The 25692-nt window shown below is 39.2% G+C and overlaps 2 protein-coding genes across 2 annotated transcripts; both read left to right on the top strand.

The window, feature by feature from the left end:
- Positions 1-2147: 2147 nt before the first annotated feature.
- LOC121098123 (hypoxanthine-guanine phosphoribosyltransferase-like) lies at positions 2148-11674 on the top strand. Its single transcript, XM_040615797.1, has 9 exons — positions 2148-2256; positions 5544-5650; positions 6094-6277; positions 7184-7246; positions 7779-7796; positions 7997-8079; positions 9103-9149; positions 9808-9884; positions 10773-11674. The coding sequence occupies exons 1-9, from the start codon at positions 2239-2241 to the stop codon at positions 10818-10820; spliced, it is 645 nt and encodes a 214-aa protein (XP_040471731.1). The 5' UTR covers positions 2148-2238; the 3' UTR covers positions 10821-11674.
- Positions 11675-12336: 662 nt separating this feature from the next.
- On the top strand, positions 12337-16784 carry NUDT7 (nudix hydrolase 7). The gene is made up of 4 exons (XM_040615543.1): positions 12337-12437; positions 12789-12942; positions 13860-14018; positions 15946-16784. Exons 1-4 carry the CDS (start codon positions 12388-12390, stop codon positions 16327-16329), a joined length of 747 nt encoding a protein of 248 aa, XP_040471477.1. The 5' UTR covers positions 12337-12387; the 3' UTR covers positions 16330-16784.
- The last annotated feature ends 8908 nt before the right edge of the window (positions 16785-25692 follow it).

Below are 25692 nucleotides of genomic sequence, written 5' to 3'. Positions count from 1 at the left end.
AGAACTGGGTCCAGTTCAAAACAGATCAAACATTATAGTGCCTAAAGGAGACACAAAGATTTGCAAGGTTCAGTGTATAATTTAAAAAAAAATATGAATAATGTGGAATCAAAGTTGCCTCCAGTAAAGACTTCAGGGATTCATACAAGTAATTTACATAACAGAGGTGGTCTCCTACTACAGAAAACCAAAGCATACATATTACACTTCAGAATATTTTAAGGCTGCCTAGTATGTGTGATCTGCAGTCAAGGTTCCCCTACACAAAGACTAAGCAAGCATAACATTACGTAATATAGAGAAAACCAGAGTATTTTAAAAAAGGGCAGAGCTAACCTGGGTGCTACAGAACACATCAGATATGCACAGTGTATTTATATCTTCACTGTAATTTCAGTAACTGTGCTCAGTTAGACTGTTGGAAATTGTAAACACATACTGCCAGTAATTAGTCCCTTCATTAGAAAGAGGTTTAAAACAAGTAGTCTCACCCATACTGCTGATTTTAGCATAGCGACACTAAATTCTCCTTAAACGTGGAAAAGTACATGAGAATCAACAAACGTGAAACCTAGATATTACTTTTTTTTTTCTTGTAAATAAATAGAAAAAAAGATTATTTAAATCCTAGAACTAGTCATACAAAGCTATAGGTGTGATACACGGGCAATTGGTATGAGCAAAATTGCAGCACTTCATGTTCTATCATGGCATCATCCTCTCAGGGCTCTCTAGAGCACCAACATCCTTTCCAGACAGCTAAATCACACTGGGTTGAAAAGCTCAGCAGAGTGGAAACCTACAAACTAGTCTGGGTTCCCCAATCTCTTCTTTCTCTCTCTTTTTTCATACATTTATAAAGGCAATGTATGCTTGCATGAGTTCCTCAGCTGTGCTGTTCGCTTTCATTTTGACACCTGAGAATAAGGAAGGGAAAGTGTCTTTGCTCAAGCGATAGCCATCACTGTGTACATGTGTAATTTTTGTTAATGTTTCCTTTCAAAGGAGGATTTTTTTGTGGAAATTCTCCAGGTTTTTGAACACAAGTTACTACCAGCTATAAAGGAGTACTTTACACTAGAAATTAGAAAAGCGAGTTTTTTCACAAGATCGGGAACTCACATATGTAAGGTAGGGAATACAACAAGGAATTCATAGAAGGAATGTATTGCTAACTGTGTAAAATAGGAGCCAAGTGGCCTCAAGGCATTAACAGTTCCCAAATAGTACTGCTATTTAACGTATCACTGAAAGTCGTAGATATGTCCATTAATCCACTTGACAGAGCATTTCTGCATTATCCCAAGTGCTATCAGCTACAATCTGAAGAACATGCATAAGACTACAAAGACATGAGAAAAATCTTCCTTCATTTATATGTCCTCTCCCCAAGAAAAAACTAAACTAGTTGGATTAATAAAATGTACCCAATCTGATAAGAACATTCTGTAGCACATTGCATGCAAGGTAGCTTTAGCTTATTTTGTTAGTAGGATTAATTTTTAGAAATCTAAGACTTTCATGTTAATCCCAGATAAGAGTGCAGTTTGGTACACTAAAATAATCAGATTACAGTGAATGTCAATGCGATTTGATTTTAAATGATGTGAAGCATGTTATGCCCCCTCATTTTATGAAAGGATGACCTAGAAGAATGTCAGAGAGGGTTCACCATGTCTTAACAGCTCCAAGTCACCTCTGCTTCAAGGCATCTTTAAAACTATGACTTTATTTATTCAAATACTGATTTTTTTGACAGCAAATTAGCACAAGATTTTTTAAAATATGCAGACTTTATTACCACAATGGATGTGCAAACATTGTGCAAGAAACTGGTAGAGAAAATTACCTTCTACATGTACACCATTGAATTACCATCTGCTACAATCAAATATCTAATTTGTGTTTTCCATTTAAAAAACAGCACCCTACCTAGTCATTCCCACTAATTTGATTCATGAGCTTCCTTCCCGCATCTCCCCCGTTCCCCATATCTTTACTCTGATTGGTTGCAGCAGTGCTCATGCCTATTTTATTTCTGGTTAATCTGATTAAGTGAGAGCCCGGGATTGTGATGTCAGTGCATTAGTAGAAGGAAGTAATGCTTCCTGTATGAAGGATGGCAATTTTGACCTTTTAGAAGCAGGTCATGATCTGTCTACAAGATGAAAATAGAGCAAGACAAACTGCAGTAGTAATACCAACCCGTTCTCCGAAAGCATAGTTCAAAGTAAGATTATGGCTCGTGGACTGCAGGTAAGAACACATAATGCACTCATATTTAGTTATTTGATAGAAGGGATCTTACGGTCTGGGGGAAGAGTTTAGCTTCAGCAAAAACTGTAGAACACAAGAAATACTGACTAGTGAAGGGCCTCGTTTCTTGTATTTACTCAGGAGTAAAACTGGCTTTCAGAACAGAGGCATCTTAATAGACTTTTTTTTTTACAAATTTATGACTACTTATTTGACTTTAATATATCTATATTCATATCCTTTCATTCTGTGGTGCTGAAACAATACTTATTTATGAATGTCTTTAATGTAAAAAATTACTGTAGTCAATTCTGTTGTTTTTCTCTCCCTTAAACTCAGAAACCTACATAAGTAAATGAACAACAGATGAGACTGAATCTAAATTAAAAGACTAACACCTCAAATTATAAGATCATGATTTAAAAATTTAATGACTGTGTGATAGTTTAGTAGATTGCTTTATTATAATGGGATGCTACTGTATTATTTAGCATGTGCCACAATACAAATGCTTTTATGAGCCTGTAAGGTATATGCAGCATGTTGCTATGGTGATGTGGTGCTCAAACTGATACAATCCTTAAGGTTCAGCAGACCTTAAAAAATGCTTCAAGCATAGCAACAAACAAGATATTAATGTAGCAGACATTGTTTGCCCAAAGTAGTGTCAATGAGCATAGTTGTTAACCTAAGGAAAGGTACTAAACTGCACTGTTGGAGTAGCTATAAGCAGTAATCACTATGCCCACCTGTATACCTCAAGATTAGCTTTATTCAACAGTTACATTAACATGGACAAAGCTCATCCCTCACCCGAGCTGAACCAGCTGTGATGCCTGCCATCAAATGCAGCAGGAAAATAAATCCATTGGCAACAAGGCTAAACTTTAACTTGCTGTACAGATGAAAGCCCAATTTATAACTGCAAAAGCAAATTGTAAGGCTAAAGTCCATTAAATATGGCAACCAGTATCATGATTGGGCAAAAGAAAAACTGCTCAAATAGCAGGTAGCTTAGCCATTGCATTTAAGCTGCAATTATGTAGAATGCAATAGAGATGATCTCACAAAAAAAAAAAAAAAAAAAAAAAAAGACCCCAAACCCATCAATAAAACAACCAACCCACTCTACAGCACTTCTTAAACAGTTTATCATATCAGTAGCTATTCTTAAAGGTGCTTTCTCTGTACTCCAAATGAAAATGATGCTTATATGTTCCAGTAGTCTCAAATAAACACTGTCTTTTAGCTTCAACCGATGCTTCTAATTATGTCCTATTATCACTGCTTCTTGATGACAGAATCCCATATCCTGTATGTGTATTCTGTCTGTCACCACTAGCAACCTCACACAGGCAGAAATTAGCCCATTTCAAACCGGCAAACTGGGTTAATATAACAAACAACAATAAGCAGTTCTGCATTGCATTAAAGCCTACTCACAGATGCTACTGTCTAGCCTGATCTACGGCTGATACCAGTGTACCTGCCAGTATCTCTTCCAAGATTAACAATGCACAAAGAAACTTAATTTAAAAACAATCATTCACCTAAGCTTTCACTTTGCTGACTTCAACTACACAGAAAATAGTAACTAAACCAGGCAAAACAGTACTGCTGGCACTCTAAATGCTCAACTACAAGGCTTTTCTGTAAGTCTACCCTGGAACATCAAGGCTTATCAACTTTGAGTACTTGCAGAGCATGTTAGTTCAGCCAGGATGAGATTCTATATGCACTGCCTTGTGCTATGATAATCTGTTCTTTGAAATTCTTGTTAACACCTGTCTCTCTAGTTTTATCTTTAAATGAAGTAGGCTATTCATGTCCAATTTCAAATAAGCAACAGTAACTGATTATCTCATTCTTGTGGCTACTGTGAGTTTTGCAAGTAATAACCTACTCCTGTTCCCTACAGTCCAATTTTCCTTTCTTCCTAAGCACTCATCTCTCCTATGCCAAGAAAGGAGAATTAAAACCAATTCATCTGCCTAAACAGTTTGCAGGTGTTTACTTGTTTGTTAGCAATACTTGATGCTATTACTGCCTAGTTCATAGCTGTGCTGTCCATTAGCAAGCCACTGTACTGAGTTCTGTTGAATGCAACTGGTGTCTAGTTAACCTATTTTGCACCAGTGAAGCTTTGAGCCAGCTTTGAATTTTTCTTTCAACCAGTTCTGTACTTTTTAACAATAATACGACAATATGAGATGTGACAAAATCTCCCTGATTTGAGACTTTTTTCTTATTTCTAATACATATCAGCCCTCTGATTCACAATTGTTTCTACCTCATTATATTATTTTCTTGCCTGCCATTATACCACCATGTCATAAATGAACAAAGACCAGAGCATCCATTTTTGGTCTTGTAGGGTGGTAGAGTCCAAAGACACAGATCTGTTTGGGGCCAAAAGACTAGTCAGAAAAGAAGCCCAAATGGAGAATATGTAGCTTCTAGATATCCAGGCACCTCTGGATGCAACAGCCTGGAGCCAGTGCGCTTAAGAATGAACTGTAATTCTAAACCCCGAGGGCAAAAGTGTTAAGGCCCTGATCTATGGGAAGTAGCTATGGCTTCTCCCCAACTGCGCAGAGGAGCAAACTGATAGCAGGGCAAACAGTGCAACAAGCTGAACTGCAGCTCAGCTGGTCTCTGGTTCCCACCTATGGGCACTCTGCAGCTTCTCCTCTTCCCACTACCCTCTCAAAGCTTCTCCTTTGGGGTATGTCTTTTCCCCTGTCATCAGAGACCACTGATGGTTGGTATGCACCTCTGTTAAAAGTTCAGTTGTGAACTCATGCTTAGGAGAGTTTTCTCTTTTACACAATGGAAAATGATGGTCAGTGTAGTGCAGCATCCTAAAGTCACCTACTGACCAGCAAGCTGTTATACCAATCTGCTTGTCTTAAATTTTAATTTTTGCTTGCCTACCACACAAGCTAGTTACTGTGCTCTACAGAAGGGGAAATGAATAATAAAAGAGGAGTACTATTTTGGGGTTTTTTTGAGTTGATAATGGCTGAGAATTTCTCTTATAATGACTGAGGCAAAGTAGTTATCTATCCATTCTCATCTCAGACAAGCACACTAGTTCCTGAATTATCAGACAGATTCTGAATTGTTCTATCAGAAGGGTCAAAAACTCTCAGATGTATTTTTATTTTGACACGTTATTGGGAGTGGGGGTGGCGAGAGGAGTCTTTGTCTGCATAATCAGAGACTGGAAGGTTTTTTCCTGTATGGCTTTGTTCTTACTCTTAGAGCTATCTCCCTTTCACTTGCAGATAAGAGACGAAGAAAGTGGCTATAATAAAAATCTATTTTGCATTCCCAAGCATTATGAAGAAGATTTAGAAAGAGTCTTCATTCCTCATGGACTCATCCTCGACAGGTATAAGGGTAAACAATGACAAGTGGCAATAGTGATGCCAATGATCCATTTCCCTCAAAATGAAAAGGCTGAGGCTCTATCCTCCGTGGCCCATGAGAAACATGGAAACTTACATTCTAGAGTTTAATACAAGAGGAGTTTTACGAAGAGGATTCTTCTAAAACCCCAGTTAAGTATCCATGTTATCTCATATATCCTTAAGCTTTCCTATCCTGCCTTGTTTAGATACATGGTTTAAATCAACAGTATGTCAAATCAACTAGGCATCATCTTGCAAACTGCAAATATGTAATTGTCATAGGTCTTAATGTGGTCACAATCTGCTAGTTATAAAAACCTAACAGCAAGATCAGACTTTTAACTTGGACATTGCTTAATATACAGACAAATATGATATACAAAAACACTTAACAAGATTTGGTGTTTTGTTTTTTTCTTTCCAGGACGGAACGTTTGGCTAGAGATATCATGCAAGATATGGGAAGCCATCACATTGTTGCACTCTGTGTCCTTAAAGGAGGCTATAAATTCTTTGCTGATTTGCTGGACCACATAAAAGCACTAAATCAAAATGGTGATAAATCTGTGCCTATTACTGTGGATTTTGTTAGAATAAAAAGCTACTGCGTAAGCAACTTTCTTTTCTTTGGAAAATTGACTGTCCTCACAGACACATTCTGAATACTGGTATTTTACATAAAAGCTCCACAAAAATGGAATTTATGCATATATTCTGTTTAAAGCAACTCAATATATTACACACTGAAGAGCAACTGATTTACCAATCTGCCCCAAAGATCAGATGGGTATCGTATATTCACTGGAGTGAACACTCAGCAGAACACTTAACATGACAAAGCCAGGGTCAGGTCTCCAACATCATCCTCTCCAGCCCAAAGCCTCAGTACAGGGTCTGCTCTGTCTTTACCATGGCACCCTTTGGTGGGAGGGAGCATGGAGAAGAGCTTAGCTTCAGAGACTTGCTTATCGTCTCTCTCTGCATTATTTTTTACTCCTACAGATAATATTGGAGAGACCAGTTTTCATAATCTATGTGTTGGGGAACAGGTACCTTCTGCCTCAACCAATTGTAGTTGGCCTGAGCCAACTACTGTAAAGCAATAACTTATGCTATTTTTTTCCCTGTTTTATCTTTTCCCCTCTTTGAAGGCTAGCGGTCTGTGCACTGATCAAAATTTACCCCATGCTAAATACAATAGTTTACAATATCCTATAAATTTTTCATGGAATTCTAAACCAAATCTGTGGTAACAAAAATAACTGAAAGCAATGGCGTCTATGCCATGAATATGGGTGTACTCCTGTTCCACACTACTATCTATCTGCACTGATACTTCACACTCTCCTCTTGCTCTCAGCAACATAAAAGCTGTTTTACTGAAGGAGTGCTGTGCACAATTGCAGGTGTCATTTGATAGGTGAAAAGCAAGAGCAGCACACCATTCATACACATACAAGGTAATAATTTTGAGTATGTGTTATGTGACTTCCTTCTCTTCTTTCTCGTTCTAGAATGATTCACCTACAGAAAAAATCAGTATTGTTGGTGAGGAACTGTCTACACTAAATGGGAAGGTATGAACTAGCATCTTCAGCTTTTAAGAGGAAAGAACAGTTCTTATGTATCTACCAGGAAGTCCACCTTTATTAATACTTTGATACTACACATTTACAGCCACTTAACACCGGTTTAAAATGCTATGCTTTGAAACAGTGAGAAATTCCCACTGACCTCAGTAGAAACTTTATGCAATCAGTACCAAATACTTCTAAAGATCCTATTCCACATTTTATCCCACAGCCCCCAGAAATTAACTCTCTTAAACTGATTAATGCAGTATGATTCTAGAATGCTATTGCTATACATAGAATAATATATGAAACCTGACATAGGTGGCTTTCTTACAATATTTTATGCTTCCATAAATACTTAGAGACTTCAGAAAGCACTAAAAGTAAAGTGACAAGCTCCTTTGAAAATCAATTGCAACTTACTTGTAAGTGAAACTTGTAGTGCAAACTTTTCCTGGCTGTATAATTCATTGAATGTTTCCATGTTGTCATGTAAATATTTTTTTTCTTTTTCTCCTTACATGATCATTTCCAGAACGTCTTAGTAGTAGAGGTAAGTAAAGATTGAAGTAGTGGGGGAGGGAACAACATGGATTTTTTTCTCCCTGTTTCACAATACCTATTGCATATAAAACAACAATTAATTTACAGTGCTGCCAGGGTTGCCTACTGGGTTTTAAGCTTTAAATTAATCCACTGACAGTCTGTTTTTTATTTCAGACTTAGAAGATACTTTTTTTCTCTCTCTTTCAGGACATTATCGAGACTGGTAGAACCATGAAAGCACTACTTTCAAAACTCAAAGAAAACAAACCAAATACAGTAAAAGTTGTAAGGTATAATGATACAGACACTTACTAATTTATTTTAACAAGAAGAGATAGCAAAATCATTTAGGTGAACACTTAGTGTATGCTGGTGGGTGTTTGGTTTTGTTTGTTTTGGGGGATGAGCAAGTGAAAGCAGGAAGCAATCCTTATCCAGCTGGTGAAAAACAAAGTATTTATTAAATTGGGAAATCTACATATGCACTACCACCTTAATTGTTAAAATGAATAAAAAAGGTTTCCTGGCTCTTTTTGCATAGTCCATAAAGTCTGATGGATTCCCTGATTCTTACTTCCTCATGTCTGAAGGAAGTTTTTCTCTTTCCACAGGTTTCTTAACACCACCTCAGTTGCCTCAATATTAGAATGACAATACTCAGGATTTTTCTTAATATCCTGTCATACAGGTTTTCAGAATCTAAGAGTTTGTTAGCACTTTCAAGATGACTTCAAGTGGCATTCTAGATCTGCTTTTAGATGATCTCTAAAAGGAATTTTTTGGGACTAACCCTGCCTCTGCCAAGCAATCATGGTGCTTTGAAAAAACACTTCTAGTTTTATGTACCAGTTATGCTCCTCCTAGTGACTGTCCAGGAGGTTCTTGGTTTCTTCAGAAGTACACAGGAAAAGCAAGAATGGATATGACTTTGTGGAAGAAATTGTAGTGACATTGCTCAGCTTGTCCTCTTCTCCCTCCCTCCCTACTAAAATCTTTACATGCCACTTGAACTTGCTTACCTTTCTGTGCTGTCCCAAGTTTGCTAATACATTGCTATGTGAAAAGATAATGACTTGGGATACAGAATTGAAGAGAAATGTAAAACAATAGTCATGTGGACCTTCAGAATGAACCTAGATCAGAGCCTTCACTTCTTCCTCAGTTATAGGGCTGAACACTACTTCCTTCTGTTACAATAATCTCATGGTGTTAACTGCATGATTGTAGAAGCTTATGGGCAAGGGTGGGAGAAGTGAAGCATACAGCTTACAGCAAGACATATTTTAAAAAACATAACCTTCTCTGCCTTACAGCCTGCTTGTTAAAAGGACAAATCAAAGTCCAGGTTACAGACCAGACTGTAAGTACTGTGTTTTTCTGGCTGTCTAAAATACTACCTCAAAATTTCACTTCCTGCAGTAAGTCCAACAGCTGGCGTATGGGTTTCAGGAAGGCCAAGAGAAACTGCGAGAAAATACATAAAGATTTGCAAACTGACAACCAGCTATCCCATGCTGAAACCTCATGACCACCACCACTTTTTTTTTTTTTTTTTTTTTCCTCAGTTGGTCTGAGTGCAGGTTTGGCTATTTGTTACTGGATAGCAGGAACAGAATCAAAGCTTAACGTTGTATTGTTTGGCTTTGACCCTTGTTTTCAAACTGAAAACCCCTAGAGTTGCAGTGCATGTACTTTTACACACGTAAAATCTCACTCCTTGTCTCCCTCTCCCAGAACTATGTCATAAGTAGGTTTTAAATAATTATTTTGTTCTTAAAAAATGCATTTTCTTAGTGTTTTAATTGTATTACTGACTGATGGGGATGATGGAAGAGATTCTAACCTGTCATCAATTTATGGCTGTGATTCTCGAAGAAGCATGCTAAGTATCTTGAAAGTAAGATGATGTATTTGTTAGGTATTACTCTTACACAGCTCAGGCATTTGTTGAATATAATCTGTGTACTTAAAAGCTATTTACACCACCCAAGTATAAAAAGAACTGTATTTTCTTGCAGATATAGGCTTTGAAATTCCAGATAAATTTGTGGTTGGATATGCTCTTGATTACAATGAGTACTTCAGAGATCTAAATGTAAGTACATATACGTGTGCCTCAACTCTACCACAGGTAACCAGCAAGAATATTAGCTTATACTCAGAGCTTCTCAACAATTAACAAAACTTCAAATCTGACTAGAAACTTCCACGAAAACGGCTAAAACATTATTAACATGCCAATCTGATAAGTCAATGTCAATGCACAAGAATTTGTTTATGCTTTACCTTTCTATGAATCTACTCCACAAGCCCCACGGCCCAGCTGTCCTGGATGATATTCTGAATCCTCTAGGTTGGCTGGCAGCGTACAGTCTGCTGGCCCCATCTGAAAAGAGTAATTCAGATTAATTTGACGTTTGTTTTGTGAAATCCTATGTTGCTCTTTTCTAACCAAGTCTTTAAGATGGCTATGTGTGGACTGTGTGTGAAGGTTTTTCCTACACTGTGTAACATGTCCATCAAGATCTTTTTTTCCTTTGTTCCATTATAGTCTCCTTTGGCTGAACTGAGTGGTAGGCTTGAAAAGAGCATAACTGATAGAAAGAGCTGATTTTTTTTCCCTCCTTAGCTTTCAAAAGCACTTCCTTAAATCTGGTTAAGTGGAAAAGTTTTTCACTTGCAAGTCTTTTCAATAAGACAAACCAGTTCTGTTAAAGACACATACTATATCTATGCTATTGCAAAGCAATATGAAGAATACAATTGAAAAAACGACCTCTTCAGAATGTACAAATTATGAATTACAGATGAACTTGGAAGCAATCTTAACATCTCAATTTTACTGCAAGTAGTAAACTTGCACCCAAGCTCACAAAGATTACTGGTCTGCTGTTTCTTCCTTACAATGCCAGGAATTTAACTGAAAATCATTCTTGCATTTTCTTTGAAGGTAAAGATTGACTGAAGTTGTTGTTTGTTCTAGCACATCTGCATTCTGAAAGAGAAAGCCAAAGAGAAATACAGAATCTGATAACATCAGTCTTCTGGAACAATAGTTCAGTGGCATGTACAGCTGCGTGGATGAGTAGTAAGAAGCAATCTACTAATTGTGCTCTTTTCACTGAACAAGTACAACATTTTCTGAAGATACTTTTCTATATTTTTTCCTATATTTATTATAGAAAACAGGTTAAAGATGAATGAGTTCTGTTCAAGTTTCAGTGAAATCTGAACAGAACGCTGGCCATGAAATGGATATATACTCTGCTGGAATCACAGGGGACACAGCCAGGACATGTACATGTGTATGTGATTATGTTTGGGTTTTCATTTACTATATGAAGTAACACATTATGTGTATTGTATATAAACTGCATTTGATTTTACATGTGAGCTTGTGTGTATAAATATATACGCCGGTACATTTACATAAGGCATAGGCTGAGTAAGCATTTAAGGACATGAGGTTAATTAGGTCAACTGTACAAAATGCATACCACATGGAAAACACATTTGGTTCCTTAGCTTAATACAATGAAAAAACAGTAAACATTAACATAACTACAGTGATTAGTTCTTACACATTCCACGATCAGTCCTCACACATTCCACGTAGTGTCATGTCGGGTGTTGTGTCTTGCTTTTTGAGAGATCATGTGTTTATTGTACCATTGTGGTATTACTTGAAATGCAGGTAACACTGTTCACTAGCTGTTAAGCCTGGATGATGAACCATTATAGCAGGAAATTACTTCGGCTCCTTGTGTCCCCCCAATAAGAACTGGAAGCTAAATATTACTGCCCAAAACCTGCACCAAACCTGAGCCAATCTCTACCACCTCACTGTTTCCTGCCTGCACTAAATAATTAAAATAAGCTTTGAGACCTTGGGGTTTTTTTGTTTGTTGGCTGGGGTTTTTTTGGTGTTTTCTGTTTCCCCTCATTGGAAGAGTACTGAGCTAGGCATTGGTGTTCAACAGGGTCTGTCGATGTCCTTTAGGTTTTAAAGAGTCCTGGTCTACAGATGATTAGGCTTTGTAGTGGTGCTTTCCAGAGGCCCCTGAGAGCGGGAGGTTGTGCTCTGTCACGTTATTCGCCCCTTAAAGCGGATGAGAGGTGGAATGCAGGTGCCTGTATGAGCGGACCCTTTACCCAAAGCACTGGGGCCAGCACTGCTACAGCCCTGCGCCGCTCGCTGTCTAGTCCCTCTGTGGGCGGGCCACAGACCGAGGGCCACGGACCGAGGACCACGCCAAGCCGCTCCGCGGGTTTCTCCTTTTTCCAGCTGCAGCGAGGGCTGCTGACAGCTAACGCCGTTCTTCTCGGTGTAAACGGAGGCCGGGAAAGCTATCGCTGACCACTCGTTCCCCTTGGGAAGCGAGCCCGGCGGCGCCGGCACCACCGGGGCCAGCCCTCACCTCAGCGACCGCCCCGGCGCGGCGAGACGCCCGCCCAAGAGCGGGAACGCCGCGCGCAACTCGCGTGGCCTGCCCGCCGCCAATCAGAAGGCGGAGACGGGCGATCTCGCGTGTTGATTGGAGGGTTCGGCCGTCGGTCACGGGAGGGGGCGGGAGGCGACGGGGAAAGTCCGCTCTCGGATGGGGGTTCCAGCGATGGCGGCCGCGCAGCGGGAGGATGACATGGAAAGGTAGCGGAAAGGCGGCGGGAAGCAGCGGTCCTTCCCGGCCCTCCCTCCGCAGCGGCGTCCGCTGCGCCCGCTCGCCCCGGCAGCTCTGGGGCCAACGCGGAAGGCAGGCGGGCGGGAAGAGAGCCCTCCCCGGGCCTAGCGGGAGGGGAAGGCCGTGCCTGCCGCGCCCCCTGCCGGCTGGGGGAGAGGAGCCGCCGCGCCGTGCCCCGCTCCGCCAGCGGCGGGAGCCGTGTGGAGCCCCGTGGCCGCACTCGTTACGTTCCGCCCTGTGGAAACCCCCCTGCCTCGCCGCCTGCGGGGGGGCGGGGCGCAGCCTGGCGTGTCACGGCGCTCCCTTCTGTTTGCTTCTAGAAGGCGCGTAAAAGAGAGCGCCCGGCGGCGCCTGAGGGAGTTCGATGTTGGGGACAGGTTCTCCCGCCTGCCGCTGCCCAAAGCCTCCGTCCTCCTGCCGCTGACGGTGCGGGCGGGGAAGCTGCACTTGCTGCTCACGGTGCGGGCCATGCAGGTGAGGGGGCCGGGGCCGGGCCGGGCTCCCCAGGGCACAGGCGACGGCGGGGTGGCTCCCGGGCCCGGCCGTGGCTGGGGTTTACATGCCAGCAAAATGCCGGGTACCCGGGGCCCCGCCGCAGTGAAGGCTGGTCTCCAGGTCAGAAAAGGCACTCTTTAGCGTTTACTGTGACTTGTACGAACTGCCGGCGCAGTGCAACTTTTGTAAATGTGCCTTGTCAGTTTGCATTTAGCGTGACTCTTGTCTCCCTTTCACATACGAAAGCAAAAGGCAGCAACTCGAGTCCCCTGCCAGCGTTGTGTTTTCTTTTATAACTCTTGTTTTCCACATTGCCACACCCCCCAGTCAGCTGCCAGAGGTTATTTCTCTGTTTTAACGATGCTGAAAACTGGAAGTTTTTTCGGGTCATGCTTAGAAACTTAAGACCCTAATAATTACAGTTACCTAGCTGATAAACTGATTGTAAATGGGCTTTTTACTGATCTTTCCTGCACAAGCCTATTATTATAACGTACTTAAAGGTATGTTATTTTAATGTGTATTTCAGAAGCTGTTGCTCTGGAGTATTTTAATCATAGATTCATCTGTCAGTCTCTTAAGCAAGCAGGATGATGAAAATATTTGAAGTGTTAAAGTGGAATGTATAGTATGAATTGCACAATACTGTACAAGTGATACGTGTGTTTCTCATAGGGTTTATGGATTAGTTGGGTATGGGCCCTCTTTTTTTTTTTTTTTGCATACCTCCTGGCAAGGCAGATTTCTTGTGATCTGTAGAAACCTCTTCACCGCCATTTCCAGCTTTGACTGGAAAGATAAACATAAGACGATTCTGCAATATGAACAAGTTCCTATGTGGATCCAAGAAGAAATGTAAAACTTACATGTAACAGCAGTACTGCTTTAAATTCTAGCTGAGAAGATCACCAGGGGAAGTGTGTTTTCCAGGCGGTAAAAGGGAAGCCATCGATAAAGATGAAATTGATACTGCCCTCCGAGAAGCCAAAGAAGAAGTGGGACTCCAGCCAGAGAAGGTGGAAGTCGTCTGTAGGCTTGTGCCTGGAATTGATAAAGTAAGCAATAAACTGAGTAAGTCAGCATACTACTAGAACATAAGCACCAGCTATTTTCTTTTGTAAGGTTGATAATGGCCTTTACAAGCTTGTAACTGTAAATAACCACTACTTATTAAAGTCCACAGCCTGTATTGCCAGCAGAGCGAAGGGAAGAGAGTCTTGCTCTATATTTGGTAATTGTGAGACCACATTTACTGTACTGTGTCCAGTCATGGACACACCAGAGTACCAGAAAGACAGTGCTAAACTGCTAAGAGTTTAGCAGAGAGCCACAAAGATTGTAAGGATATGGATTATGAGGAGAGGCTGAGAGAAGTGGGTTTACTCAGCCTGAAGAAGAGAAAGCTAGCAGGGGATCTAGTTGCTCTCCTCACGTACCTCCTGAGTAGTTACAGAGGAGATGATACCAGGCTCTTGGTGTCAGGCAGTGGACGCAAGCAGCAACAAATAAAATCTTGATGAGATGCAAGGAGAATACTCTTTGCCATGAGGTTAGCCAAACACTGGAACAGATTTTTCTGACAGGCTGTATACTGCCCATCCTTGGACATAACACAGAACTCATCCAGACAAGGCCCTCAGCAGCCTGATGTAACCTCAAAAGTTTTCTCATTTAATATCCTGCTGAAAGCAGGGTTAATTGAGTCAGAAAGGGACTTCTGGAGGTTGTGGACTGTGATTCTGGGTGGAACTGTAGCAAGTAGACTTCTCTTCCGAAGGTGTCTTTGGAGGGTAAGTGACTGTAAATTAACAGGCTGCCAATTTCAGTAACAATATTCAGTGTTGCATAGGGTCATAGTTGCATCAGGTTGCATAGTAACAGGGGTTACCGTTTCAAAAGACTTCATATTTTTTTCTTCAGGTTACAGTTTCACTTTATTAATATGCCTGCTGTTTGGTTTGTGTCTGTTAGCCACTTACTCCTAGCAATGTCCTCCCCCCATTAAAAAAACAAAGAACTAGTTTTAAAATTGTATGGCAGAATGCTTTATTTGCCTTCTTAAATTATAATTTCTGTACAGATAACATTAAAGCTACATGGTTCAGAGACTATATATAAAAAGGATCAGTTTAGGTTTTATAACGATTTTCAGCGTTTTCCAGCAAATTGCCTCAGTCAATAGAAAAGCTCATGTAGTTTTGGACCACAAAAATTTTACCTGTTGGATTCTACTTTGTCTTCGCTGTATGTACATTCCAAGTCATTCTGACTTGGATGGACTCTCTCCAGACTTGATTCACATAGTGCAAATGTTCAAGTTTTGTTGTTACTGCTTTCTGTTGAACAGTGATGCTTTGTTGGTACAAATGAATAGAACTAGCGACATATCTTAATGAATTTTGGTGTCCTTTTCATAGAAGCTACTATTTCCATAGATTTGCCTCACTATGGAAGAAGGGATTGTATTCAGAATAAAAATGTCCATAAATGAGCAGTTCCAAAAAGTGTATCTATTTTATAGCTAAATACACTTGAAACATATTTCTGTATCTATAGGAAAGTATTCCTCTATCCTAGGAAAAAAGATACAGAGATATGATAAACCATAGGTGATCTGGAAAATTTCAGTTAAAATCAGAACTCGCCAAAGTAAATAAGGAAGACATGTGAGACAGCATTCATTTTTTTATTTTTGTAGCAGATTGACAAACCTTCTTAACTGCTATACGATTATACAGGATGAACAGGATATTTGTAAAATCATGTAACAAAAAAATATAAATTGATTAAAATATATTCAAAATCAAATAGAAATATCTTGTGTTTAGAGGGAATGAATTGCATTACAGTTAAGAATATTTCATAGGTTTCTTGTACTCATTTTGTAACATCTGAAATGTCTTTAAAATAAAGAACGTTCTTTTACTTGGTACAAATTTAGTGTTTGGGGAGTTTATTTTATTTTTTTCTTCTTCCTTTTAGATGAATCATGTGGTAACACCAGTTGTAGGATTTATAGAGGATACGTTCCAGGCCACTCCTAATCCAGATGAAGTGAGCGATGTTTTTGTTGTGCCACTGGAGTATTTTGTCAAGCCTTTAAATTACAAGACCTTGCCTTACAAAACCTCATCTGGTTACTCAGGTTGGATGCACTGTTTTATATATGATGACCATGAACGTAAAACGTCATTCAAGATATGGGGACTTACTGCACACTTTGCTGTATTTCTTGCTCTTGTAATTTTTGGAAAGCATCCTACCTTCAAAGTTGAGTATGATCTTGACAACTTAATTTCATCCGCTGAGACTAACTTCATGAATTTATATGCATCCATATATGAAAGAAAGAAGAGTAATCTGTGACAAACTGGTCTGACAATTAATGTGTACTGAAGGAGGAAAAATGGTTTTGTTTATTCCCTTTCTACCTATTACTTGTTTGAATTTTACACTTGAATTTCTTCTGAATTGCAAATCTATTAAAATTTATTTTTAAATAATATTTTCAAGCTGACAAGCCCTTACTAGATTAATACAATTTTTAGAGCTGCCAAAAGCACATAGTATTTTTGATGGACTTAATACACTGTTCCAATTTCTGCCAATTTATGTGATCTAGGACACTTTCTGTGGTTTGGCTTCTGTATAATGAGAATACGATTTTATCTAATTTTTGTCTGTTTGAATTAGAACATGAAAACTTTTGGGGGTCTGTCTGTCTTACTGTGTGGCGTACTACATATGGATAACATAAGGCATGCAGTCTTGTGTAGTATCTTAAAGCACTTACAAAATGCACAATAAAAATATAAAAGGTGGCAAGTGCTTTCATGGTCTTGTTTTGTTTTGGTGGGGCTTGTGGAGGGAAAAGGATGGTTGAATGAATTTTATTACTCTTGCTTAATTTAACATTTCTTACAAGGCAATTCTGTAGGCTATGGTAGACTTAGTATACAGGCAACAGTACTGCATTTTGTTCCTCAGCATCCTGTTAGCATCACTCGCTCAGCTCCTGGAGGGAGTAATCTTAAGGAAGGAAAAGTGGAGTTGAGTATTCATGAGGACTAAAATGCTTATCTGTAGTTGAACCTTTACCAGTCACCCTGGCAGTGTCAGATACGTGTTCTTTGTGCTGTGAATCCTTGTTTCCTAGTTGCTGGTGAACTAGAAGCTCATTCATAGTGGTTGTGATCTTACTCCAAATGGCTATGCTTTTAAAAGCACAATTGACTTAGGGTGGATTTTAGATTAGTTGCAAGTAAACAAGTTACCAGTCCTTAAACCACTGATCTTCTCTGAGTAACAAGTGTGAGTTGAAAGCGTTTGGTCCCTCTCAGAATCGTGTGCCCTAGTGCTACGCTTGAATAAGATGAAGAAAAATGGCTGTTCTTCTGGATATTTGCACTTTGTGCTTCCCACCTCTATTCACCAGTGGATGCAAGTGTGATAACAAAGTTCCTGGCAATTCTTGCAGACCTCTGTAATTGAGCAGAAGTTAGATTTTTACATTAAGCAGCTTTTGTAGTATACTTGAGGTTAGCTATGACTTTGGCAAAATGCATCCTTTTTACAAATAAATATTTCCCAAGTATGGCTTGGATAGCTAATTAGGATTTTCTAGGAAACCCAGTTCTGAGATTTTTTTTGTTTTTAGCTTCTTATAATTGCATCCATAACATTCTTCAGCTGCTGTGCTAGGACAGTAGCATTTAGGTGCTGAAGTACCAGCTTGTGTTTGGTAACTGCAGCATGACCTTGTGCTTAAGATGAGAAAGATGCTGGAGTTGCAGTCAGCTGACAGAAGTGTACCTAAACAAACCAAGGCTAAAATCAATGCAAGTCTTGCAAGGGCTGCGTTTCCCTTTGCCTTCTCTCCTTGCTACAGCTGGGCAATACTTACTATTTCTGTCTTCCCAGAGGTAATTCAGTGGTAGGTATTTGCTACAGTATTCTGCCTGAAGAATTCTTTATGCTGTGGCATTAAAGAAGTACAAGATTGGCAATCGGAATACTGGCTTGGAAAAGGCCTCAAGAATTAGCCTAATCTCTTGACACCTAAAAATGGAATTAGATCCATGATATTCTGACAAATATCTACTGTTTTTCTTAAGTTCCCCTGGACAAACCATCCTTTAGCCATGTCTTAAAAAGATTTAGCATAGCAGAACGGTGAATAGCTTGTTTCCTTAGTTACTTTCTGCACTCCTGAAAACTACATCACTGTCTTCCTAAGGCATTTTTAGTTTTAATGAACAGAATCCTTCAGGGGTTTTTTTGTCAGTCACATTTTCTATACATCTCTCATCATTTTTGTTCCTTTTCAGAATCTTCAGTGAATCATCCTCCTGGTCATATTATTCTATTTAACCGTTTATTTGGGTTGGATAGGACAGGATTGCTTCACAGCTCCTTTTTAATATAGCCCACTGTGACTGCTGTTTGTGAAGCAGCACAGTAATATTTACTCATATTCCACTTCGTCCACTAAAGTTGCCTTATCCTTTTCTGAAAACGCTGCCAGTTGTTCCTATATTTGTATTTATTGCATTCTGTACTTGAACAGTTGATTATTCCTTCCAACGGTAGCACTTTCCATTTGTTCTCATTGAATTGCATCCTGATTTTTTCAAAACAAATTGTAATGATCTATTACCGAGTTTGTCAGACATTTCCGTTTTGCTGTTATCCTCAAGTTTAATGAATATGTTTTCTGTTTCATTTACATTACAAATGAAACATTTCTGTTGCATTTACATGTGCTTACTTGGAGTAAGCACACTCTGAACAGGCCTCTCTAGAATCCCAATTGGCAATTGCCACTTTGATGATGAACTACGAACTGCTGTGTGTTGTTTTCTAACCAGCTGTGTAACATACTACTATTAGTTTCCACAGACCAACCTTTCTTAGGTTGCACACAGGAGCAATAGGCAGGGCTATATCCAAAACTTGAGGATTTATAGTTCTCCTTATACACCAAGGCTGGTACCTGCCCCACAGAGCAAGTGAACACATTTGTCAAAAAAAAAGTCCATAGGATAAAGACAACAGTTGCTACAGATGTCCTTGTTCATTAAAGTACTTATGTAAAGGTTATTTGTTCTGATATCTTCCCAGGAATTGGAACAATTTGTGTGAGTTCTCCAGTTCCTTCATAGGGCACTATCTGCCTTTTCCTAGCCTCTGTCAGGGAGGAAGATAAAGTTCTCCAAGTTTCAAAGATAATTGCTAATAATGTTGAGATTGGTTCTTAAGAGAATGGCTGTCGCATTGGGACATTTCAAAAGGCTTGGCCAACTTGCACATTTTAGCATATCTAAATACTATCAAACCTTTCATATTCCTGCGTTAGCTCTTTTGGTGCCTGTGTTAATTATATTTGATACCAGTTGACTTTTTAAGTTAAAAGACAAAAAAAGACCTTTTTTTTTTGAGCTAGGATGAAATCCTTGGAGAAGCAGTAGCCACATTTATGAAGAACAGCTTTATTTTTCATCATTAAACACTTGTGAAATTGTTAAAACATTTTTAAAAGCTTAACTTCAAACTCTTAATCATATTATTCATATCCTCAGTGGTTTCTCTCATTGCTAATGTATGCAGGAAAAGTAACTAATTAAAATAAGAACATTCTTAATTAAAATAGAGCAAAGCAATTAGACCTTTGATTAGTAAACAAAACAGGTACTGAGAGACATAATTACTAACTTTCTATCCTCTTCTGTTCCCAGCAGACTTTTTTTTTTTTCTTCATCTCTCAACCAGATCTGGCACAGAAATTGTACAAATTGTTCAAATTCAAACCTTAGTTTGTTTTTATTTCCTTTTTTTTTAAACATTTCTGTATGGAACTGTGAAGGACAGCAACAACAGTTACAGCTGTTGTTCCTTTTAGCAAATGTGAATCAAATCAACCATTTGAACTGGTTGAAAAACAAAACTTACAGAGGTCCAACCAAAAACCCTTGAGTGATTTGCAGTAAAACTGCTGGGGCTTCATGCTTCATATGATGCATCCTACATAATTCTGACAGTAGTTTTGAAATTTGGGAAGTACTTTCTTCACTCAAAAACCTCATTCTTTCTTTACATACCCATCTGGGATTTAGAGTGCCCAAAAAAATCCTTTGAGCACAAAAAGAATATAAGGAAATTTCAGTGCTTGTTTTAGTAACAAATAAAATCCTTCCACAGTTCTTGAGGCAGAAATTAGAACGTGACTATCTCCAAGCTAGGCAGCCTTCCGCATCAATCCGTGTCGTGTTCGTAGCCTCTTCCTACCTTCAGGAGGGAAGGAGTGGGGAGTGCCCCAAGCAGAGGATCAGGAAGTCTTTCCAGACTCCAGGCATTTTTCAGGGTACTACCTCTGAAGTACTAGAGAACTGAAAGCGTGTAACCCTCACTCCTCCTGGGTAAAGTGCCCTGTGTAGTTAAATAGCGTATTAAAGGGAAGTTGCAGTTGCTCTGCACCTCATGTTTTTAAAGGAGAGCGTAACTGTATTGTTTTGTGTGAGATCAAACTCATGAGAAGGTGGATCCTCCAGGGAGATGGGTCTTTGCCTGGGCCTTGAGCTGCAGGGAAGCTGTGTAAACTTAAAAGGAAAAAGACCTAGCAGATGTGCTGCTCTGAGAATTTCATATTGGGAAGTGCTGTGTTCTGCCCTTAAACTGGTTCACAACCCAGGACAATTAGCCCTCCCTTTTGTTGTACAGAGAAGTTTAAGCATCAGAAGAAGGCTCTGGGTTTTGTTGAATGTGCCAGGTGCATTGCAGCTTGACGCTGCAGTGGTACGGTGCATCAGTTCCCTTTCAGATCTGTCTCTAAACTCAGTGTAACAAAGCACTTACCAAAACCTGGGTGTCTCAGTGTTCCCTCTTACTGGTCCCATGTTACACCTGATTATTATTAAAATAGATTTGTATCTACTTTTATTTTGAATGTGGTGATTTTAAAGGACTCCTTTACTTTGAGTTATTGATTGCAAATGCATTTGTGCCTTGTTTGGTTTTAGTATGTTAATACACCTTCCAATCTGAAAAGGTGTTTTATACATATATATTTATTCTTTGCAGTTTTTCTTACAAACAAATCACCAGGGCTATTTCTCAGTTGAAAAAAGGTATTAAAAATATATTCTAGATTACATTCTCTAGCTATGGGGTAAGTAATGCTAGCATGACAGCAAAATGAATGCAAAGGCTTGTATCAGAACAAGAAAATTACTGATATGATGTAAAATCAACTAAAAATAAGTTCAATGTGAGTTGTTAGTCATTCTTTTAGTTAATGTGCAGTGATTCAGCATTTAACATTTTTATAATTTTCAGTGCTCAAATAATCAGGCTTTTAACATTTATATGAACATTTTACATTTATATCTATTTGATACGTAAATTGTATTTAACAATTATAACCATACAAAAAAACCCCAACTTACTTAAACAAGGATATAGTAAATAAATACATATATATACTAGTTTCCAGCCCTTCTGTGTGGGGAAAAAACCGTAAAATATTCATTTCAGGTTCAGCATATGCTGCCCAATTAAAATGCGTGTCACTTTTGCATAGCTAGAGTTCATGCAGGGTTAAGGTAGTTTGGTTAGATGAGAATGTAAATATTCAAGAAAGGAGATTATTTATAGTCAGCCTATGCCTAAATCACATATATATATAAAATAGGAAATCTGGAGGTGCTTTTGTCTTTCAAGAAAAAAATCAATGTGATTGCTTACATGTCAATATGTATGTGATGTAACTACAGTGATTCTTTTTTTTAATAGGTTGCCATAGCAATGCAGTTTTTGCAACAGTACACGTTAAACCATCTCCAGTTAAAAAAAGAAATAGTTATAGTAAAAAGGGTCATTAGGTAGTCCCTCTGTCCCTCTGACCTGACTTATTCCCAAAATCTAATCTAAGAAATAAGGAAGACAGAAAAAGGAATTGCACTTGTTTCTGGTTCGTTGCAGAAGCTGTAATTCTGTAGTCACAATGCTTACTTAGTGTATGGGATTCTGAGTTTCAACATAAATCTCTTTACACTTTATGATGTTAATTACATTTACTATACCGTATGGTTGCCTGTTAGTACTTCAGATTTAGGGTAGGTTTTGTTAGGTTTTCAAAACGAAAAGTATGTGTGCTCAGAAGGAAAACATTCAAGTAATAATGAAACATTAATGAAGAATAATCATCCTGTTTGTCAGAATCTGCTGAAGGGGAGAGATTGTTCACCGGCTAGCAACAGACTCATCATTTTGAGCACATTTACCTCTTCTCACCCTGATTTCTGCAATCCTTTTGACTGTCCAGTCAGGACCATTTATTGACCTTCGTCTATCTTGATCTCCACTCTTTACAAGGTACATTTGGACACGTATCAAAGATACACCCCTACAATTCATCCTGCAGCTTCTGCAGTGCTTGATGGCTAGCACAGCTGCTTTAAAATATTTGCATAGCTGTTCTTAATGAAGTGCTGGCATCCCCTTTCATGCCTATAGTAAAATCCAGAACTACTGGCAACAAACAGGAACTGTTCTTTGGAGGAAAGCTAAATTTGTCTTTGAGCCCTGTGGTAGATCATCATGTTCCTCCAGAGCCCCGGTAAGAGTCAGATATCCAGTTGTTGAAAGGAACATGAACAATTCCAGGCAGAGAGCTCTGTATATGTTTGAAGGGTTAAGGACATAGTGATGTAAATCTATATTCAGATAGGTTTGTATATAGAAACAAACACCCATAGAAAAGGGTTGACAAACAGGACATTTAAATAGTGTTTATTTTATTCTCTGTTTTAGAGATGATTAATGAAAATATTTTATTTTTCTAATAATTTAATTGTTGCAGATGTGTAGTTGGCATAAATCACAGTAATTTCATTGACCTTAGCACAGTTGTGCCAAAGTACACGCTCTGAGGCTTTAGTTTATACTGCATACCTACTTTAACTGATAATGTATATTATCTCAATTACATTTTATCTTGTATCTTTCAATTCATTATCTTATTTTGTCACATTTGCATAACAGGTGCTATCAGTTGTTCTACTGAATAAATCAGTACTTTCAAAGACGACTAAGATTGTTTAGAATATATTGTTGTTAAAATATTAGGGTGTAATTCTAAATCTAAGCACAACATCTGTTTAGATCATCTACAGTACTGATTCACAGATATTTATGGGAAACAAACTGAATAAAATGGGAGTGCTATACTTTGCCAGGTTTCATTGCTAAAAATGGAAGTCATACAGAATGCATTATTTGTGGATTTCAGCTATTAACCATTAAATTAGAAATGCAGTAACTGATGAATAATAGCAGATGTAAATCAAGGTCCACTAACACTTGTAAAAGTGGAAATACTGTTAACAGAAACAAAGTTGATGTTACATACCTGGCATCAAATTGATCCATACTTGAGGAAAAGAAAAAAGGGGTGTGCAGTGGATGGAGCACCTTCTCTACAAGCTTCAGGCTGGAAAGGGCTGAAAGGCAGCTGATCTGGTTGAGACCTTTGTTTCTGTGAGAACCTGTTAACCAGGACAGAGCTCTAGAAAAAAGACAGAAAAAAGGAATGATTGGGTATAAGATAAGAGCACAAGAGCTCTGTGGTTAAGAAACAGAATCTATCTGGTGAGGGGCAACAGCAAGGGGGTGCGCTAGCAGGGGCTGTGGTTAGACCTCCCTTCCGAGAAGGAGAAGAGACCAAAGAATTAGAAAGGTGCCTAATGTTGAAGAAGTGATGTGTGTCTGGAAGCAAGCGGGGGGGAGCAGCCAGCAAAGAGGGTGCCCCTGCCAGGTGCACCAAGCAGCCGGGTCCGGGCGCCCGGCCAGCCCGGGGAACCTGTGGCTGCTGGTTGGAGCCCCCCGAGGCTGGCTGGTGAGTCCTGTGGGCAGCCAGGTCAGGGGTAGCCAAGCAGCATGACTGATGGCTAACTAGAATGGGACTGTATTTGTACATCTCCTCAGCAGCACGTGGTTGGCCACATACAACTTTCTGTTACGCTCACGTTACGACATCTGGAACGATGGGTTTACTAAATAATTCTCCTGGTATTTATTCTAATGTGCTAGAAATAATTCTGTTCTGATTCATTCGGACTGACTGTACATCAGTGGCTGAGAAACATGAAGATACACTCTTAAGCCTGGATTCGTAATTTTCTTCAAGACAGAACAAATAGCAGCCTCAAATATCCCTAGCTTGCTTTGTTCACTCAGTCTTACTAGTCCATCATGTGGCTGTTTAGTGAAGCCACGCAAATTGATGATTGGTTTTCTTAAGCCCTAGAAATGAACAGGAAAGAGCGCTCTGCTGCTAGGAAAAATATTTCTCTCAAGTAGAAGGAAAAAATCTCTTTGGTCTGAGAACTGTCTTCCAAATACATTCCTGTTATTTGTAACACTGATTTTAATTATTAGAATTTTCTGTAGTATTTAATCCAGGTCTGACTGAAGGTAAGTGATTACCACACTAACTTAGGTACTACGTAAAACTTTGCTCTGAATTTAAGAACATCGGTCAAAATAAATGCTCCAGTGAAACCTCACTGAGTATCGTTGTTAGATTCTTCCCAGATAGCCCAGACGGGGGCTGTTATCTAACATTGCTAATATGCCACATTTAGATACATCCTTGGGTCTTAACTGTCAGTAAGGAAGCTCCTTTGACATCCTCCAAGATGTGTCATTTATATCTGAACTGATATTCACAGATGTCCAAGCTGAGAAGTTTTAGGTGAGCATTTTTACTAGTTTATGTTGTGAGTGTAACATGAAGAAGTAGTGAATTTAGAATCCAAAGAGACAAGCAGGGAAGGATGGAGGATGGTGAATGGGAACAAAAGAGGGTAAAATGTTTCTTAGTTGCTTGAACTATTGATCCTATTTATTAATACCTACATTTGTGTCCAGAGGCCCTGCTTGAGATACAAGAGTCCTTCTGATGAAACTTTCTGCTCTTGAATCTTCTCCTTGAGAAATGTGAATTTCAGAAAGTGTCTGGCATCAGAAGAGTTCCTCAGCTACATCCACAGGGCCAGAAATGCAGCTGTGTATGTTCCATTGGCCATTTTGCACTTGGCAACTGTGCAGCCTGCAGCCTTATTTCTGTAAATATTAAATATTTCATTTACTTATCAAACATTAAGGCTTATTAAGCAGGACAGACAGATGGTTCACAATTTTGTGTGGTAGGCAATCGTATGGTTCCTGGAGATGTATTGCAGAGCTCAGGATGTAAAGACATTTCAGTCACATTTAGGCACTGTGAGTCAGATGTGCAGCTGGTGGAAATTAGTGCGGTTCCAGACACACTGATGATTCGTCTGCTGCGTGGAGTTGTCCATTAGAAAAGCGGGCATGGCAAATTCTAGCTTTATTCAGTACAAAAAATGTTCTTCACTCAAAAGCTTGAAGGAGTTTTCCTTGCTTTCAGTAAGACTGATCAGATAAACAGGACCAGAGCTCTTACTGAATTGGTAATCCAAATTTTCTCCCAGGTGCCTGTCAGCATGAGTCCTGTTAGGCTTGCAGTGTCTGTCCGCCATCCGGGACTGGGAGCACTGGGATACCTTGCAAAGGCAGACAAAGCAGAGGAACACCCAATTCCCTCACACCAGCCTAGGTGGCAAAACGAAAACTTTTCACAATTTCTTATAACATTTTTGAAATTCTTCAGTATAATCATCAGTCTTTTATTTCCACTCTATATAATTA

Source organism: Falco naumanni, chromosome 15, assembly GCF_017639655.2.
Source record: "Falco naumanni isolate bFalNau1 chromosome 15, bFalNau1.pat, whole genome shotgun sequence".
Taxonomy (NCBI): Eukaryota; Metazoa; Chordata; class Aves; order Falconiformes; family Falconidae; genus Falco; species Falco naumanni.
The sequence above is the reverse complement of the archived record's forward strand: the minus strand, read 5'-3'. Positions and strand labels throughout refer to the sequence as shown.